At 50.7% G+C, this 18039-nt stretch overlaps 1 protein-coding gene across 4 annotated transcripts in view; it reads right to left on the bottom strand.

Annotated features, from left to right (window-relative positions):
- LRRC20 (leucine rich repeat containing 20) overlaps positions 1–17687 on the bottom strand; it is a 74638-nt gene extending 56951 nt beyond the window's left edge. Inside the window, exons 1-2 of one of the 4 annotated variants that reach the window (XM_043476713.1) lie at positions 17556–17687; positions 9145–9283 (exon numbers count right to left, since the gene is read on the bottom strand). In XM_043476713.1, the coding sequence (XP_043332648.1) occupies positions 9145–9226 (82 nt within the window). In that variant the 5' untranslated portion in view covers positions 9227–9283; positions 17556–17687. Of the gene's footprint in view, positions 1–9144; positions 9284–9409; positions 9496–17501 lie in introns of those variants that run through there. The other 3 variants (XM_043476715.1, XM_043476712.1, XM_043476714.1) reach the window with 3 other exon arrangements.
- Between the last annotated feature and the right edge of the window lie 352 nt (positions 17688–18039).

The raw sequence follows: 18039 nt of genomic DNA, 5'->3' as shown, positions 1-18039 counted from the left end.
ATGATCCAGGCAGCAAGACCAGCAAGTGCATAGAATAATGCGACATCTGCTATAGCTCAGTAATCAGCCCCCTACTCCTCCTCTCACCTTTCCATCCTCTGCAGAGCGTTACACAGACAAATACAGCACACAGTGAATACATGTTGCCAAAATGAACTTGACAGAATTATAAAATTCTGGGGACAAATTGGAGCATGACAAAAATATGCATCCTAACAAAACACAGTCAACCACGATGAGGCTAATGCCAATTAAGCAGCTCATAATTAAACAGGTCTGAATAAACTACAATTTCCTAACATTTAAAGGCAAACACAGACCACTCATTTCAGCCTGGGTTGCCACACTTACAGCTCGGGATGTGTCAGGGCTCCATTCCAACAGGACTGGCTTTGCCAGGCCCCTGCCCCACCTCCCCTGATTCCCAGCTGTCTTGTCAGCCAGAGCCATGCTTGCATTTCTGAAAGCATTTCATTTTAATAACCTTCTCAACCTTGCTAAATCACCTCCCCAAGTCTAAAAATTAAGTAATGCAAGCTTTTGATGCCACAAAATTATCTATTTGATTATCCTTCTGAGCAGAACATTTTCATTTTTTTACCAACATACATTTTTTAAAGCTGCATAATTATCCACATGGCTTCAAAGGATATTCCTCTTTGTCTTCAAAAAAATGCATTTTCCAGTGCCAAGGACACAGGGCAGCCAGGCAGCCTGTGTAACCACCTGCTTCTTAGGACGCCTGCTGGTTTGTCCTGGTGGGAGGGATGACAGATACACTGGGGCTGTCAGGGACACCGGAAGTAAGGCCTCTCTGGGGCAGCAGCACTTCTGCCCTTACTTCCCTGCTATGTGCTTCTTCAGGGGTGTCCCTTGGGGACCCCGACTCATCAGAGTCCCCTTATCCCCCAAACGGCCCAGGTGTCCCTGTTTCAGCTACATCGTGACCATCTATGCCCCCCACAACTAGTCAGCTGCCCAGCCCCATCCAAAGCCTCTCCTTCCTTACACCCTCCTGCCAGCCCCCTCTCTCAGGTCAAGACCACACCAGGATAGGCCCAGCCATGGGAAATGCCTCTTCCTTGCTATCCCTTCCACGATCTCACATCCATCCTATGCCCTGCACTGCTCCACCAGAACCCAGCTGGAATCACCTCACGCTACTCCCCACTCAGAATCTGCCAGGGGCTCCCCACTGCCGCCCAGACCAGCAGATGGAGCCCCCATCTAACTTACTGAGCTCAGATGCTGAGCGTGACACTAGTGTTTTTCAAGGGACATGTTTCCTACAAAGAGGGTGTGGGACGGCTCTCCACAAGCCGGCAATGTCACCTGGTACCCAACCATCAGAAGAGTCTGCCCCAGGCTGCAGGTGAACACAAGGGTAAGAACGTGGGCTCTGCAGTCTCAGCGCCTGGTGCAACTCCCCAGACTTGTGGAAGTTGCTTAGCTTTTCTGTGCCTCAGTTTCCTCCTGTGGGAAATGGGGACAATAACAGCAGTTACCTCCTGAGGCTGAGTGACAATTAAATCACAGGGCAGTGGTGAGGACTGAATGAGCTGTGGGTATTAAATACTTGTAAGCTCAAGGGTTCCCCTGGTGGTCCAGTGTTAAGACTCCACACTTCCACTACAGGAAACATGGGTTCAGTCTCTGGTTAGAGAATTAAAATCCGCATGCACCACCGTGCAAGCAGGAAAAAAAATCAAAAATACACGGAAGCTCACTATTATCTGTCATGAGTCATTTTGACTCTGAAGATCACTTTTCAGGCTCTCTTTAGAACTTAACCCCTGTGTAAGACAGAAGCGTCACTGGAGGAATACTTAAGGAGGCACTCGAGGCCTTCTGAGATCTGAGCCACCCTCTACCTCCTATCTCCGCTCAGCTCCCTTGGTTCTCCCGTGTCTCAGTCTTGCTATTCTCCTCACCCACACCTACCTGCACGCAGCCCCACCTTTGCTCAGACAAGCTCACTGAGACCACCCCCTCCTCACTCCCATCCCACACCTACATCCCTACACCTGCTCCATCCTTTAGGTGAAGCTAAAATGCTGCCTTTTCTGTGCAACCCCCTCAGCACGTATGCTAAACTACTGCCCCGTGCGTACACATCTCAAGACAATAGAAGGGGAACTCGTCCTTACTTAGTTCACTTTAGGTTCTGCACGTGTTCGACACGCCATGCAATTGGCTGGCTGCCCAGCGGCCACCTCCAGGACTTGCAGCATCTCCGCAGGTCACCGCACCACCTAGGTCCCAGGGTCCCCACTGTGATGAGACCTCCATCTCCCACCGGGCTTCCCTGGAGGCCCCTCATGGCTAGACCGGCTTTCATAGCTGGGGTGGCTTCTGTAGACTGAGCAATGAACAGAAAGCTAAGGGGAGAAGACTGAGCAGTTTGTACCCACAGGATGAAGGAATTCCTCCATCCATTCAATCCATGTCTTCTGAGCATCAGCACCGTGTCAGGCAGCATCCCAGCAAACGGGGACTCAAGGAACAGGGGGGCTATACTGAGTGTCCACCACAGACCCCCACGGCCCGCAATCCTTATTCTCCCTCCTTCCAGAAGTCTGAGGTCTACAGCACGGCTGGGAGGGAACGGGTGGGGCTCTGGCCATTAGAGCTTCTTCCCCTGAGATGGGGACTCAGGGACCCCCCCCCCAGTAGAGAGACTTAAGCCACAACTAAAGGGCTTTGGGATCCTGTCCCACCACTGCTGTAAACTGAAGCAACCTCAGGACCCATCCTCATCTCTAGCACTCTAGAGCCAGCCAGGGTAACATCGTAACAGCCCCTCTAGTTCCACAGCACACTGGTGGTACCCGCTGGTACCCAGCGGACCAGAGGACAGGATGGGGAGAAGCCCAGTCTCTCTGCTTACTCTGTGGGCCTTGTGTTTTGTGCACTAGATACATGGAAAACTTATTGTTTTAGGTTAAACATACACAGATTTTTTAAATTGGAGTATAATCGCTTTACAATTTGTGTTAGTTTCTGCTGTACAGTGTGAATCAGCTATATGTATAAATACATATCCCTCCTTCTGGAGCCTTCCTCCCATCCCTCTTAAGTGAAGTGAAAGTGTTAGTCACTCAGTTGTGTCCAACTCTTTTGCGACCCCATGAACTATAGTCTGTCAGGCTCCTCTGTCCATGGGATTCTCCAGGTTAAGAATACTGGTGTGGGCTGCCAAGCCTTCCTCCAGGGGATTTTTTCTGATCCAGGGATCAAACTCATGCCTCCTGAACTGCAGGCAGATTCTTTACCGTCTGAGCCACCAGGGAAGCCCAACTCCCGTCCCCCCCACAAGTTAAACATATACAGTTTTAAAAGTATTTCTCAGAGTGCAAATGCCCAGGCTGGAGCCACAGAACACATTTCTCTCTCCATCTTAAGAGCGGTCTTCCAAGACTAAGCTGTTCCCTTTCCCTCACAGCCCCTTTTATACGCAAGGCTGGAGCTCCAGAAAGGCCCCAGTTGAGTCCATGCCAATCTGAGCGCAAAGAGGCAATGCCAGACCATGGCATGGTGCAAAAGGATAGCCAGAAATCCCTACCCAAGCTCCTCCTCGCCTGCCTGAACAGTGAGCTCAGTCCCGCCCACCTGGACATGGCCCTCTCTCTCCATCTCTCTGGGTCAGTTCAGAAGCAGCCAGAATGCCACAGGCACGCTGGGCTGGGTTGACATCACTCACTCATCTCTGAAATGAGAAGGGCAGCCCAGGCCCAGGCCCTGCATTTCTGCACCACAGGCTACTGCCTTGTGCCAATGAAACCTGTAAATGCTCTGAAAGCTCTATTGGCTTTCCTTTCCACACTGATTATTTACCCCTGAATGATACGCTCACACAGCAACCCCCCAGCAGGGTCTCACCTCCACCCCTTTCTCTGCACTAGCACATCCTGGTGACACAAGACCTCCTGATCCCCCCTGACCAGCACCCACATCCTGCTCTCTCCAGAACCCAAGGGCCAAAAACTAAAGAAGAGCAAGATCAAACTAAAGAAAGGAAGGAAAAGCTCATCACAACAGTCAGGAGAGTGGTTACCTCTCAGGTGGGAGGGACAATATTCCATGTCTAGACTTCGGTGGTAGTTACATGAGTTTTCATTTATAAATGTCTGCTGAACTAACTATATATGATCTTATGAACTTTGCTACTTGTGTATACCTTTTCACAGCCTTTTTTTTTTTTTTTTAAGAAAAATGATTGTGTGAAGCCCACTTAGAAAAGAAAGCCAGGGAGACCTCTTTGAACAAGAAACATTTAGTTTGAACCTTAAGGTATGAGAAGGGCCCAGCCATGAAGAACAAGGAACAGCATCCCAGCAAAGAAAACATGTGCAAAGACCCTGAGGCTGGAAGGAGTTTAGCAGTCCAAGGAACTGAAAGGTGGCCAATCTGGCTGGATATAATGAGAGAAATCCTGAGAGGCCCAAAGTGCAGTGGGAGAAATTGACAGGTGTCAGTCACTCCCAGGTTTGCAGTACCGGCCTGGGTTTTACTCTCTGTGCAGGTGGAAGCCAATGAGGGTTTAAAAGAGAAAAGCTTTTAAACAAAAGCTCAGAGATGGAGCCTCACCTTTACAGACAGGAAACTGACCCATAGTTGGGGTTAGGTGAGATCCAGAACCCCATCTTCCTGATTTCTGGATCAGATCCCTTTCCACAAAACAGAGCTCCCATCTTCTTCTCAGCTCACCAACCACACTCCACTTGGCTCCAGTCCTGCCACAGCAGAGCTGACTGTACAGGCCATCAGCCTCAACAACTTACAGGCATGACCTCCTAGAGCAGTGGTTCTCAGTGGAGGGGAGTTCTGCTGCCAGGGGACCCTTGGTAGGGCCTGGAGACACAGTTGTCACAACCTGGGGGGAGAGCAGCAGAGGGGACTACAAGCATACAGTGGGGAGAGACCAGGAAAGCTGCGGAACGCCCTACAATGCATGGGACAGCCCCCCACCAAGACTCATCCAGCCCCCAGAGTCTACAGTGCCAAGACTGAGAAACACCCAGTGAGGGATATAAAGCCTTCATTTCAAGTAGTGCGGAGCCCTCGAGGAGAAAAGCCCTCTCTGCTCAGGGGTGTAAAGGGGAGGGGAGGATCAAGGTCAGTTCTCAGCCTCCCAGGACCCCCTATCCAGAGAGACCAAGCTTAGAGGTGGAGTTTTAGGCAGAAGGCTTCGAGTCACCCCTCACATCATGCTTTCCTCTTAGGAAACAGAGTGGGGAGAGCAGCAGGGGTTATCCCTTCCTCCCCTGGCAAACCCCACCCCAGCCCGCTTCCCCATTTGAGAGGCAAGAAGTAGAGGATGGCAGGTTTGAAGCTTCCAGCCTTCATGATAAACAGACAGGCAGTCCCAGCCAGGCTGGGGGCTGCCCTGTGAAAGCCGGCTCCCCACTCCACGCCTTCAGAGCTGACCTGTACCCAGCTGACCCTCAGGACTCCCCAGGCCCGGTGACACAGCAGCAAAACACACAACACACACCCCTCCCCCACGAACACCACCAGCCTCCTGGGCGCTAGGCTAGGAACCGTAGACCCACAAGTCCCTCCTGGGGCAAGAAAGACTGCTCCCACCACAAGCCCTGGCTGCCCCCCTCCCGCGGGGTGTGTGCGCGTCTGCCTCCTCCTCTAGACTGGGCACTTCTGGGGCACTGAGTCCTCCGGGGAAGGCACATATAGTACGTGCTCATTGTGTGTCTGTTGACAAAGGAGCCGGTGGCAGTGTCTGACCCAAGGGAAGATGTTATTCTGATCCAGTGAGTATGTACGGAGTGCTTCCTGACACTTCCTCAGCACCCTTGCTCAAGAAAGGAGCTGTCAAATCAGATGGCTGCGGAGTCAGCTAGGACGGGAGACACAGAATGTGAGCTGGCCTGGGCGGGGAAGCCCTTGTCGGGACCAGGCGCTCACGCCCAGCGACAGCCTGGCCAAGGCCTGGGCTCAGCTGCCTGTCACCAGGTCAGCTGGTAACAGGGTGCCATCTACTGGTGAGTCAGGAGAAAAGTGGCCCAAGTGTGAGTGAGCCTTGGAGGAGGGAGGGACGGCTGGAGGGGAAGGGGGAGAAGGTCTTGGTCTCCCCACTTGGTTATCTCACAGCACCCACCCTAGCCCCTCAGTTCCCTGGGGACAGTCAAGTCCATGTTCATATTCATTCTCTCTGTCTCACACACACACACACACACACACACACAGATATCTAGAGACCTACCGAGATAATATCTCCAACCCCTGGCCAGTCCCGTATAACATGCCAGGAAAAGAAAGTTCCAGATTGTAAATAGTAAGCCAGTGGTTCCCAAAATTCAAGGCAGGGAAGAATCATACAGAGTTCATGTTAACATGTAGGTCATCACGCCCACCTTCTGAGATTCCACTGTGAAAGCTCTAGAGTGGGGTCCACGGTTTGCACGTAAGCAGATATAGCCTATGAGGGCGGCCCCTTTCTCCTTACCACCTGACATCTTAAATGGCCAGGCAGATATTAGACTCTCATTATTTTCCTCCTTTCAAAGGACAAGGTAGGCTGACTGTGGTTCCAAAATGGTGTGGGAGGAGAGGCAACCTAAGGAGGGAGGATTACTCAGGTCTCCAAGTTCTCCTCTTCCTGGCCGCCCCCTCCCCACAATGGGGGCAGCAGGGGTGCACGGGAAAGGCAGGGCTAAGCTACTCAGCGCTGTGCTGAACCTGGCTCCACCTCTGAACAGCTGTGTCACTAGTAGGTCATCCACACCCTCAGCCTCAGCTCCAGCACCTGTTAAACAGAGGAAGCTCCTACTTCATTTCTTTTTTTCACCTTTTGGGCATGTGGGATCTTAGTTCCCCAACAAGGAATTGAACCCGCACCCCCTTTATTGGAAGGCAGAGTCTTAAATGCTGGACCACCAGGGAAGTCTCCTACTTCAAAAGAAATAGAGCAGAGGGGACAAGGCAAATACCCTAATGCTAAGGAACACTTAGAAACACTGCATTAAAAAGTTCCATGCTCCAGTTTCTTCATCTGTAAAATGGGGATATTAATATCACCTCTGGCTTACAGTTGTGAGAATTAAATGAGTCAAAACCAGTAAAGAGCTGACAGCGATGCCTGGCATTTAATAACTGCTCCTACCACCTTGATGAGGGAGGCACAGTTACCACCCCCATTTTATAGATGAAGAAACCAAGACTCCCACAGGTAAAGCAATCTGCTAAGGGAGCAGGCTAGTAGGTGGCAGCCTGGGGGTTCAAACCCAGGCCATGTCAGTGGAGGAGAGCCTTGAGCATTCAGGTAAATGCAACCACGTGAGTGACCAGCACAGGATTCCAGAGTTCCTCTCCTGAGGGCCCTCAGCCCTCAGCTCCCCATGCAAAAGCTCTCCCCTCCCCCACTCCACACAGTCCCCTGCCAGGCCTCCCTCCCAAATCAAAGGCTGAGTTTTGTGGTCCAGGGGCTAAGACTCCATGCTCCCAATGCAGGGGGCCTGGGTTTGACCCCTGGTCAGGGAACTAGATACCACATGCCACATGAACCCACATGCCACAATGAAGACCGAAGATCCCATGTGCAGCAACTAAGAGATGGCACAGTCAAGTAAACGAATAAATAAATAAATTTTAATAATAAATGAATATTTTTTTAAAAAGCCAATGGCTATCTTCAAGTCTGTTTGCTGGCAGAGATGTTTCTCTCACTATAGTTCAGTTCAGCCAACACCACTATATGCTTACAAAGTGCCGGACACTGCTCTGGCGCTTGGCAGGTGGGGGACAAAAGACACAGGATCTCTGCCCTCCAGGGACACTGAATGAGTGCTCCAGAGGAGGAAGGGAGCAAGGGGTGGATCAGGCAGGGCTGAGGCCTTCCTGGAAGAGGTGGTGACCAAGCACATCTTGAAGGCTGAGTATCCCTCTACTTTCTGGGCCACCACCCCCTGCCCTAAGACCCTCAGAGACATCTGACCAAAGGCTGCTAGCAGAAACACTCCACCTTCCCAATCTCTCAGGCAGTAACTTTCTCGGAAATGCTCCTCCATGAGACAGACAGACAGACACAAGAACACACATGCCCACCTGCTGGTGAAAGTCCTCTCTGTGTGCCAAAGGCCCAACTCAAATCCCAATCCAACCACTTGTACAGTCATCCCCTGGGCAGGGCTGCACTCACCTCCTCTGTGTTCTTGCCACACACCTGTGACTCTAAGGGGGCACTTAGGTCCCAGCAGGTCACACACAGAGACCACACACACACACACTCTTATATATGGTGGAAAGTCAGTAAATATCTGAAAGTGAATGAGTTAGTCACTCAGTCGTGTCCAACTCTTCGCAACCCCATGGACTGTAGCCCGCCAGGCTCCTCTGTCCATGGGATTCTCCAGCCAAGAGTCCTGGAGTAGACTGCCATTCCCTTCTCCAGGGGGTCTTCCCGACCCAGGGATCAAACCTAAGTCTCCTGCATTACAGGCAGATTCTTTACCATCTGAGCCACCAGAGAATCCCCAATAAATATCTACTGAATTCAATTAAATGGGATGGTTTGCCTATGTGCTTACAGCCTTAGGGTAGCTACATGAGCTAAAATGCTATGACCAGTTCAACAATATATATGACATGATTCAATTAAAACAGTGGAGTGGAAAGGGGCCTCCTGGCTGGGTGACCTGGAAAAAGCCCACTTGGCCTTCACCCTCCATCTCCTCATCTGAAATCTGTGGATAGTCATGCCTGGTGAGTAACATCCATCACGGGGAGGCTGTGAAGATTCAGCAAGGTCACACTCATGAGGCACTTGTGCACATCCTGGGGCTACTTGGAGTGTCATCTACCATCACCTGGTCCAAGGGCACATACATATTTGCAGCCGTCAATAGTCTGAGGGCAAGCAGACAGGCTCCCAGCAGATGACACCCCTACTCAGCGCTTTCCAAACCTCTTTGATTACGACCCATAGCAAGAAACATGTCTTATGCTGGGACCCCATATATACAAATTGAACACAATTACAATAAAAGTCCATGGAACACTGCCCTTTTTGCCGAAGGGTGCATACTGATACTGTGTCTTTCACCTTCTCCTTCTATCTCATTTCCAGCCCGATTCAATAAACCATGGAGAGGGGGCCCTGCAGCTAGAAAAGTTGACACCCTCACTCACCCAGGGTGTCGGAGCCGCTCTCCACGGTCTCGTTGACCTTCCTCGCAACTCTGGCCACGGCCTCACCCATCTTCCTCAGCATGCAGATGCGGGTATCCCGTCACCAGCCACCAGGCTGGTCTGCTGCTCACAAAGGAACCTGCGCCAGGGAAGACACAGGGCCATGAAGTGCCCACCCACAATCAGCCAAGGACCCACCCCTGACCCGCCTTACCCAGGGACCCAGGCTGCAGGAAGTCTGCAGGGAGGGCCCCAGGCCACTCACCTCCTCCTGAGGGGCCCAGAGCACAGGCGACATCTAGCTCGGCCTTCAGAGCGCCTGATCCATCCATCAGCCCGGCCCTACCAGCTTCCTGGGAGGGTTAACATGTGTGACCTCGCCAAGACCTCAACCCGTGTCCAGGCAGGTGTGAGGACTCTGGTGTGTGCTGGCCTGTGACTCACTGAACTGGCAGGGCAGTGGGGAGGAGGCAAGGTGCAGCCAGGTGCAAGTAGAGACACCTGTCCCTCCATCCTACAGCCTCAAAGCCCTGTCCACTCCTCCAGTTCCCAGTTCTCCTCACCCACCTTTGCCAGGCTCCTTCCGCAAGTGGGAAGTGAGGACACAAAATCTCTGCTGGGTCGGAGCTCACCGTTTGGAGAGTGGGTGGTCTCTAAGAATTCCCTCCCCATGAGGCAGTAAGGAGGGAAGGTTACAGTTTTAGTCGCAGACCTAATTGTCACCCTGATTCTGAGTTTATCGGCAAGACCCCAGGGGAAAAGAAATAGGGGCAGGAAAATGAGAGGAGGGAGACTGGATCACTGCATAGAAGAGGGTTAAAGAAGGGTGAGGATGGGATTTCCCTATGGTCCAGTAGTTAATACACCGTGCTTCCACTGCACTGGGTGTGGGTTTGATCCCTGGTCTGGGAATTAAGATCCCACATGCTGTGTGGCAGAGCCAAAAAGAAAAAGGATGAGGACACAATCAAAATGATCAAGTGTTGAAGACAATAGGGACTCAGGAAATGCCTCCAACTCCTTTTTATTACAGAGAAGGAAACTGAGGCAGAGAGACTGAAGGAAGCTGGCCAAGGTCAAACAAAGTAAGTAAATGGCAATAATCTAACTGAACTCCACATCCAGTGTTCTCTTCTTTACAAAAGTCACTCACACCGCCAGCAGTAGCACCCCATGGAGAAAATGAACTTGAGGCCAAGGTCACTGCCCTTTTTTGCTCCTGGCTTGCAATCCCAGATCCACAGACAGCTCAAGGAGCTCTAATGAACACATCTGAGAGTCAAAGACAGGACAATGTGAAGGGCAGAGAGAAGCGGGTGAGGGTACTGCTCAGAACTGCCAACAGACACCAAGGAAAAGTCCACATGAGCTCAACTGGACATGGAGGCCCAGTCAAGCCCACTCAGCTGCTCAGAGAGAGTCAGTGATGAGTTCAGTGTGTGCTTGTATCTCGCCAAGGATATACACAGGCCTAATGCCCAGCTCTGGCGTTCTTAGTTGAGAAGCCTTGAGAAAGATTCTTAACTACTCCATGCCCCAGTTTCTTCATCTGAGTAAGAGATCTAGTAACACCTACCACCCTGGGTTCAAATGAGGATTGAACAAAAAATACATACCTTTCTAGATCAGGGCTCGGGACACGTAAGTTACTTCCTAAACGCTAGCTGAAAGGATGAAGCAGGACATGTGCAGACGTGACGCCAGCACCTAATCCCAGTTAAATATCCATATGACTCTGAACGAATAAGTCAGTGGAATTCATCTTTAAGGAATGAGTAGAACTTCTCATCTCTGTACCTCCAGGAAATCTTCCCAGATTGCCCCAACCCTCAGCACTCTCTCCTCCCTGAGTTTCAGTAGCACTTAAAGCCTTGGCACAAACCTGGGTTATTTATGAGCTTTTAAAAATATACATACTTGTCCCCCCAGTTGGCCTGCAGGCAACTTAAGGCAGGGAGCAGCTATATACTGTGCTTTCCCCCTGCACTTTATACCACATACTAAGAAAATGCTCAGTTGGTATCCCCCAATGGTAACATCGATCAACAGCCATCATTTGGGTTTCAAATCTAAATACAAGTCAACCAACTCTTACAACAAAGATACTGTCTAAATAGGAGGGTCATGAGTCGTAACAAGGCCAGGTGGGCAATTTGCATAAGATGTGCCAGGGTAGAACAGAAGGGAATAGTTCAGACTATGGCAAACTGGACTCAACACCTTCCCCCTGCTACCTATAAGACCATCCTCCTAAGCCTGAGTCACAGCAATGCTGTTGGAAACTTGTGGACTCAGTTGAATGCCTTTATGAATGAGAATCCTGAGGAACCAAGAAGAGAGGTAAATCAGCTCAGTTCAGTTCAGTTCAGTCGCTGAGTCGTGTCCGACTCTGCGACCCCATGGACTGCACCACACCAGGCCTCTCTGTCCATCACCAACTCCCAGAGTCCACCCAAACACATGTCCATTGAGTCGGTGATGCCATCCAACCATCTCAACCTCTATCATCCCCTTCTCCTCCTGCCCTCAATCTTTCCCAGCACCAGGGTCTTTTCCAATGAGTCAGCTCTTCACATCAGGTGGCCAAAGTACTGGAGTTTCAACTTCAACATCAGTCCTTCCAATGAAAACCCAGGACTGATCTCCTTTGGGATGGACTGGTAGGCTCTCCTTGTTGTCTAAGGGACCCTCAAGAGTCTACTACAACACCACAGTTCAAAAGCATGAATTCTTTGGCGCTCAGCTTTCTTTATAGTCCAACTCTCACATCCACACATGACTACTGGAAAAACCATAGCCTTGACTAGATGAACCTTTGTTGACAAAGGAATGTCTCTGCTTTTTAATATGCTGTCTAGGTTGGTCATAACTTTCCTTCCAAAGAAAAAGTGTCTTTTAATTTCATGGCTGCAATTACCATCTGTAGTGATTTTGGAGCCCAGAAAAAATAAAGTCAGCCACTGTTTCCCCATCTATTTGCCATGAAGTGATGGGACCAGATGCCATGATCTTAGTTTTCTGAGTGTTGAGCTTTAAGCGAACTTTTCCACTCTCCTCTTTCACTTTCATCAAGAGGCTCTTTAGTTCTTCTTCACTTTCTGCCATAAGGGTGGTGTCATCTGCATATCTGAGGTTATTGATATTTCTCCCAGCAATTTTGATTTCAGCTTCTGCTTCCTCCAGCCCAGCGTTTCTCATAAGGTACTCTGCATAGAAGTTAAATAAGCAGGGTGACAATATACAGCCTTGATGTACTCCTTTTCCTATTTGGAACCAGTCTGTTGTTCCATGTCCAGTTCTAACTGTTGCTTCCTGACCTGCACACACAGGTTTCTCAAGAGGCAGGTCAGGTGGTCTGGTATGCCCATCTCTTTCAGAATTTTCCACAGTTTATTGTGATCCACACAGTCAAAGGCTCTGGCATAGTCAATAAAGCAGAAATAGATGTTTTTCTGGAACTCTCTTGCTTTTTCGATGATCCAGTGGATGTTGGCAATTTGATCTCTGTTTCCTCTGCCTTTTCTAAAACCAGCTTGAACATCTCAAAGTTCACGGTTCACGTATTGCTGAAGCCTGGCTTGGAGAATTTTGAGCATTACTTTACTAGCGTGTGAGATGAGTGCAATGTGCGGTAGATTGAGCATTCTTTGGCTTACCTTTCTTTGGGATTGGAATGAAAACTGACCTTTTCCAGTCCCATGCCACTGCTGAGTTTTCCAAATTTGCTGACATATTGAGTGCAGCACTTTCACAGCATCCTCTTTCATGATTTGAAATAGCTCAACTAGAATTCTATCACCTTCATTAGCTTTGTTCATAGTGATGCTTCCTAAGGCCCACCTGACTTCACATTCCAGGATGTCCAGCTCTAGGTGAGTGTGAGTGATCACACCTTCATGATTATCTGGGTTGTGAAGATCTTTTTGTAGAGTTCTTCTGTGTATTCTTGCCACCTCTTCTTAATATCTTCTGCTTCTGTTAGGTCCATACCATTTCTGTCCTTTATTGAGCCCATCTTCGCATGAAATGTTCCCTTGGTATCTCTAATGTTCTTGAAGAGATCTCTAGTCTTTCCCATTCTGTTGTTTTCCTCTAGTCCTTTGCATTGATCACTGAGGAAGGCTTTCTTATCTCTCCTTGATATTCTTTGGAAGTCTGCATTCAAATGGGTATATCTTCCCTTTTCTCCTTTGCTTTTCACTTCTCTTCTTTTCACAGCTGTTTGTAAGCCCTCCTCAGACAGCCATTTTGCTTTTTTGCATTTCTTTTTCTTGGGGATGGTCATCATTCCTGTCTCTTGTACAATGTCACGAACCTCTGTCCGTAGTTCATCAGGCACTCTGTCTATAAGATCTAGTCCCTTAAATCTATTTCTCACTTACACTGTATAGTCATAAGGGATTTGATTTAGGTCATACCTGAATGGTCTAGTGGTTTTCTCCACTTTCTTCAATTTCAGTGTGAATTTGGCAATAAGTAGTTTATGATCTGAGCTACAGTCTGCTCACGGTCTTGTTTTTGCTGACTGTATAGAGTTTCTCCATCTTTGGCTGCAAAGGATGTAATTAATCTGATTTCGGTGTTGACCATCTGGTGATGTCCATGTGTAGAGTCTTCTCTTGTGTTATTGGAAGAGCGTGTTTGCTATGGCCAGTGCATTCTCTTGGCAAAACTCTATTAGCCTTTGCCCTGCTTCATTCTGTACTCCAAGGCCAAATTTGCCTGTTACTCCAGGTGTTTCTTGGCTTAGAAACAAAAAAACCTAACTCCCAGACTAGGTTTCTTCCTACATACCATTCTCCCTTCTTTACTTATCTACAGTGTTCATCATTAATAATCACAAACATGTATTGAGCATAGGTTAGGGCTTCCCTGGTAGTTCAGATGGTAAAGAGTCTGCCTGCAATGTGGGAGACCTGGGTTCGATCCCTGGGTCAGGAAGGTCCCCTGGAGAAAGAAATGGCAACTCACTCCAGTATTCTTGCCTGGAAAATCCCATGGACAGAGGAGCCTGGCAGGCTACAGTCTATGGGGTCACAAAAAGCGACTCCCCCACTGAGTGACTTACACACACAAGGTACCGGGGGAAAGCATTGAGAGGAAGGAAATACAAGAAATAGCTCTGACTTATGATTCTGATGAGGAAGGCTTTCCTAAGGAACATCACCAAGGCAATCCTGGCCTCACAAAAGAGGGTAAAGGGAAGGTAAATCTCCAAGCTTACCCAGGGTCTGTGCTAATCCTGGTGGGATTGTCTAGGCTGCTTTCCTTCAGGCACTATACCTGCAATTTCTACCAGCTGCCGCCAGGTGGGAGCAGTAGCGCCTTACGTCAGAACCCATTGATTAAAAACTAGTCAAATTAAAAACCTCACCAGGTGGTGGCAAGCTCAGACATCCTATAACGTGGGTCAGAGAACGGACCTCAAAGCAGGAACAGGAACAGCCTGTAAAATCTGGCTGTCAAAGTAAATGACTAGAAGAGGCCCTTTACAATCCAGAGGATGCTTTGCATACAACGCAGATATGCCCTAGACTCCCAAGAGGTTCCAACTGCCTAAAATCACCACTCCACTATCTGGGTAGGAAACCACACTTCCTTCACCTAAAACCACCCCTCCACCAAGAGAGAATTCCTTATAAAGTCCAGCTGACAGTCCCTCTTGCAGGTCAGGCGACCAAGGCCTGTTACTCTCTGGCACAGGCAGGGCTGAGATGGGAGGGTTACCGGACCACAGGCATATGAGGCCCAAGATGGGGTAGGAGGGCCCCAGAATTGAAGGAAGAACAAACTTGAGATGATGAGAGTCTAGAGTGTGTCCCCAAAAGCGACCCTACAAGGTTGCCCAACTTCGCTGACAGCGCCTTTTCAGCACCAACCCAACACTGAACCTCTTTGACCAAAAAGCAGCAAGAATTTATTGAGCATGTAACAGGAGCCGACAGAGAAAGGGGTTGGGCCGAGGGTTGGGGGTTGTAGGTGGAATAAAGCAAACTGCACTTTTCTTTTTGGTTTTAAATTGTTTTAAAGAAAAATAGAGAATTGTCTGAGTTACACATGAGTGACGGAGAGAGATATGGGCCCACTCTTCATTAAGTGTGAAGCCCCGGCCACCCTAGGATGTGAGGGGCCCCTGACTAAATAAACAATTTGAGCCAACCAAAATCTTCGTGTCAGCACCACCACTCTGGCTGCCCGTTCTCATTCAGTTCCATGAAAGGAAGATCATGCTAGCCAGCAGGAGCAATCAGTGTGCAAGGCAGCACTCCCAGAACTAGACCCCAACCACAGCACCCCAAGACAAGTCAACCACACAGGCTCAAGTTCTGGGCTCCTTGAGACATCTGGTCAACCCCACAGGCAGGGAAAGTGGTAGCTGAAAATCAAAGAGTGTCCCAAAGGAGATAAACAGGACCCATCAGCCCACACAGGTCTATTCTGGGCTTGGGGTCCCAAGACCAGAGGGTAGCCTTAGAAAATTTCAAGGAAAGTGCTCTAAAGCCTGAAGACCCTTCAGCACAAGGTCCAAACTCATACTCACACCATTGTTCCAGCAAAACATCCCTCTCCAGCTCCTCTTTCCTCAGAGTGTGTACCATTCCTAGGAAATGTTCAATCCAACAAACGTGACCTGGGCCCTTGTATTAGGCCCACAATGGAGGAGCAAAGGCGCAGAGACAGAACATGGCCCAGGATGAGCGGCCCATCAGGTAAGAGAGACTCAGTGACAAAAGGTGGGATGAGGCACGTGCTGGAGGTCACGACGACAGCCTGAAGAGCAAGTGTGTCCTCTGCCATGAGGGCACAGACCATGGGTGGGAAGAAGAAACAGGGGCAGGGGGTGAGCAGAGGGACCCAAAATGACGAGAGAAAGAGGGAGAGAGGCAGCCAGTCTGTCCCTTGATTCCCGGGGGAGGGGGCTGGAGCCCATCCTACAAGTCTTCAGGCAACTGTGGGAAGTTTTTTTGAGGAGATTATCACTGTTGTGAGCAGTCCCATCTGTCAGCTGGAAATACCACCCTCCTCACTGGGTTGTTTTGAGAAGTAAATGATACATAACTTTTGAGAAATCTTTGCAAACTGTTAAGCACTTCCCACACTAAGACATTACTAGTATGTGCTTAAACCACTTCAGATGGTAAGTTAGGATATAATAAATGTAATGCCAGAAAAGAAGTTTTCCTCCTTTGTGAGTGCTGGCAATAGAGCCCTCTTGTATCTATAATCTGGTTTCACCTGGATACAGGTTTGGGAAGACATGATTTTTGCTTAAAGACTGACCACAGCCCTCCCCCAGGGCTCCCGCCCTCATCGGTGAGAGTTCTACCTTATCTGAAGCCCCGAGATCTGTGCAAAGGAGCTGCTGCAACACCCCGTGCGCACCAGCTGCTCCTATATTTAGTTACTGCTGTGGTCACTTGGGAACTTTAGAGCCTGGCAGCCGCCCCGCAGGGCAACTGGAGCCTCTTGCGCCATGGGTGCAAGCTCCCCACCACCGCTGGCTGCAGCGGGTCCTCTGGACCTCGCCAAGTTAAGAAGCCACTGGAGAAGTGAGAAGAACTCGGCTGGTTCGGACCCAAGTGGCCCCGAAGGCCCACTCGAGGCCAGACAGAGTTGACCCACTTCTCCACCCAAGGGAAGAAGCCCGCTGGGGCGACAACGCGACGGGCTGGCCGCCCTGTTTTTGAGCCAGGGAGTTCGCAGAGCCCGGGGCACGCTTCTGTATGGGCATCTAAGCATCCACGGGCCGCACCTCCCAGGACTGAGCGCGGTGGCCAGGGCAGGGTCCCCAAGCCTCGCTCTAGGGGGCCCGCCTCACCGTCTTCCCCACCCCCGGCGCCCGCAGCCAATGGCTTCTCGTCGCCGGCCCTCCGCTCGCTCGGCAGGCGGGGACTGGGAAGAATAAAGCCGGCAGAGGGGTAGAACGCTGGTGATCGCCGAGGGCCCGGGGACTCCCGCGGTACCCCAAGGCAGAGAGGTACGCTCTGGGACAGGCAGTTCCCCAGAGCGGAAGCAAATCCTCAAAGTGTGGCGTGAGGGACGCAATTTACAATAGCCTCTTCGAACAGGGGCGCCTCCCACGGGGAACGGAGGCCCTCTTGGAACGGCTTCCCCGGGCTCCCAATTTCCTGGTACCGCGGCGCCCGCTCCCCCGAGCCAGCTGCGGTCCAGCCGCAGTCTGCAAGCCAGAACCGGCCTGGCGTCGGGCCCCTTGGCACTGCTAAAGTCGCAAGGGGTGCACCAATGCTCCTTCCACCGGGTGACTTGGGGGAGGGGAGGGTACTCTCCAAAAACAGGGGCATTTCTCTCCCTCTCTCCCCCAGCCCCTCCAGCGCTTAACCTCAGACTACGTTTACTTTGCGGGGCACGAAACTGGTGCCCGATTCCGGGCCGATCTCTGCTCCACTTACGGCGACAATGCCTCCTAGCGCCCTGCGCAGCGCAGTCACGCTCCCTCGGCCGCCGGCGGCGCCCCATGCAACAGCGGGTAGCTGAAGCCGGCCGGGAGGGGCTCGAGGGGCTGCAGGCTCTGAGCGCGCGGCCGCTTGGCCAATAATTGTGTCAGGAGCGGCCGCGAGGCGGGAGCAGGCTGGCTTGTGCAACCAATCAGCGTGCCGCTCCCCACGCCGCGCCCGGCAGCGGTGCGCCGGGAAAAGGCGGCCCGCGCGCTCGCGTCCGCAGGGTGGATCCGCTTTGTGTTCGACTTCTGGAGCAAAAACGCTCTGGATGGCCGGAGTGTAGAACCGAATGCGCGACAGTTTCCAGGATCCATAAGACTGAGTGTCCGGATTTGTTTTTCTCAAGGGAGCAGAGTTGAACTAGCCAGATCAGGGAGATAGGGACAAGGAAGCTTTTCTCATAATGCCTCATGGCGCCCATTAAGGTTTTTCAGTT

The sequence above is a fragment of the Cervus canadensis genome, chromosome 8, assembly GCF_019320065.1.
Source record: "Cervus canadensis isolate Bull #8, Minnesota chromosome 8, ASM1932006v1, whole genome shotgun sequence".
Classification (NCBI taxonomy): Eukaryota; Metazoa; Chordata; class Mammalia; order Artiodactyla; family Cervidae; genus Cervus; species Cervus canadensis.
Note: the sequence above shows the minus strand (reverse complement) of the source record. Positions and strands in the feature narration are given on the sequence as shown.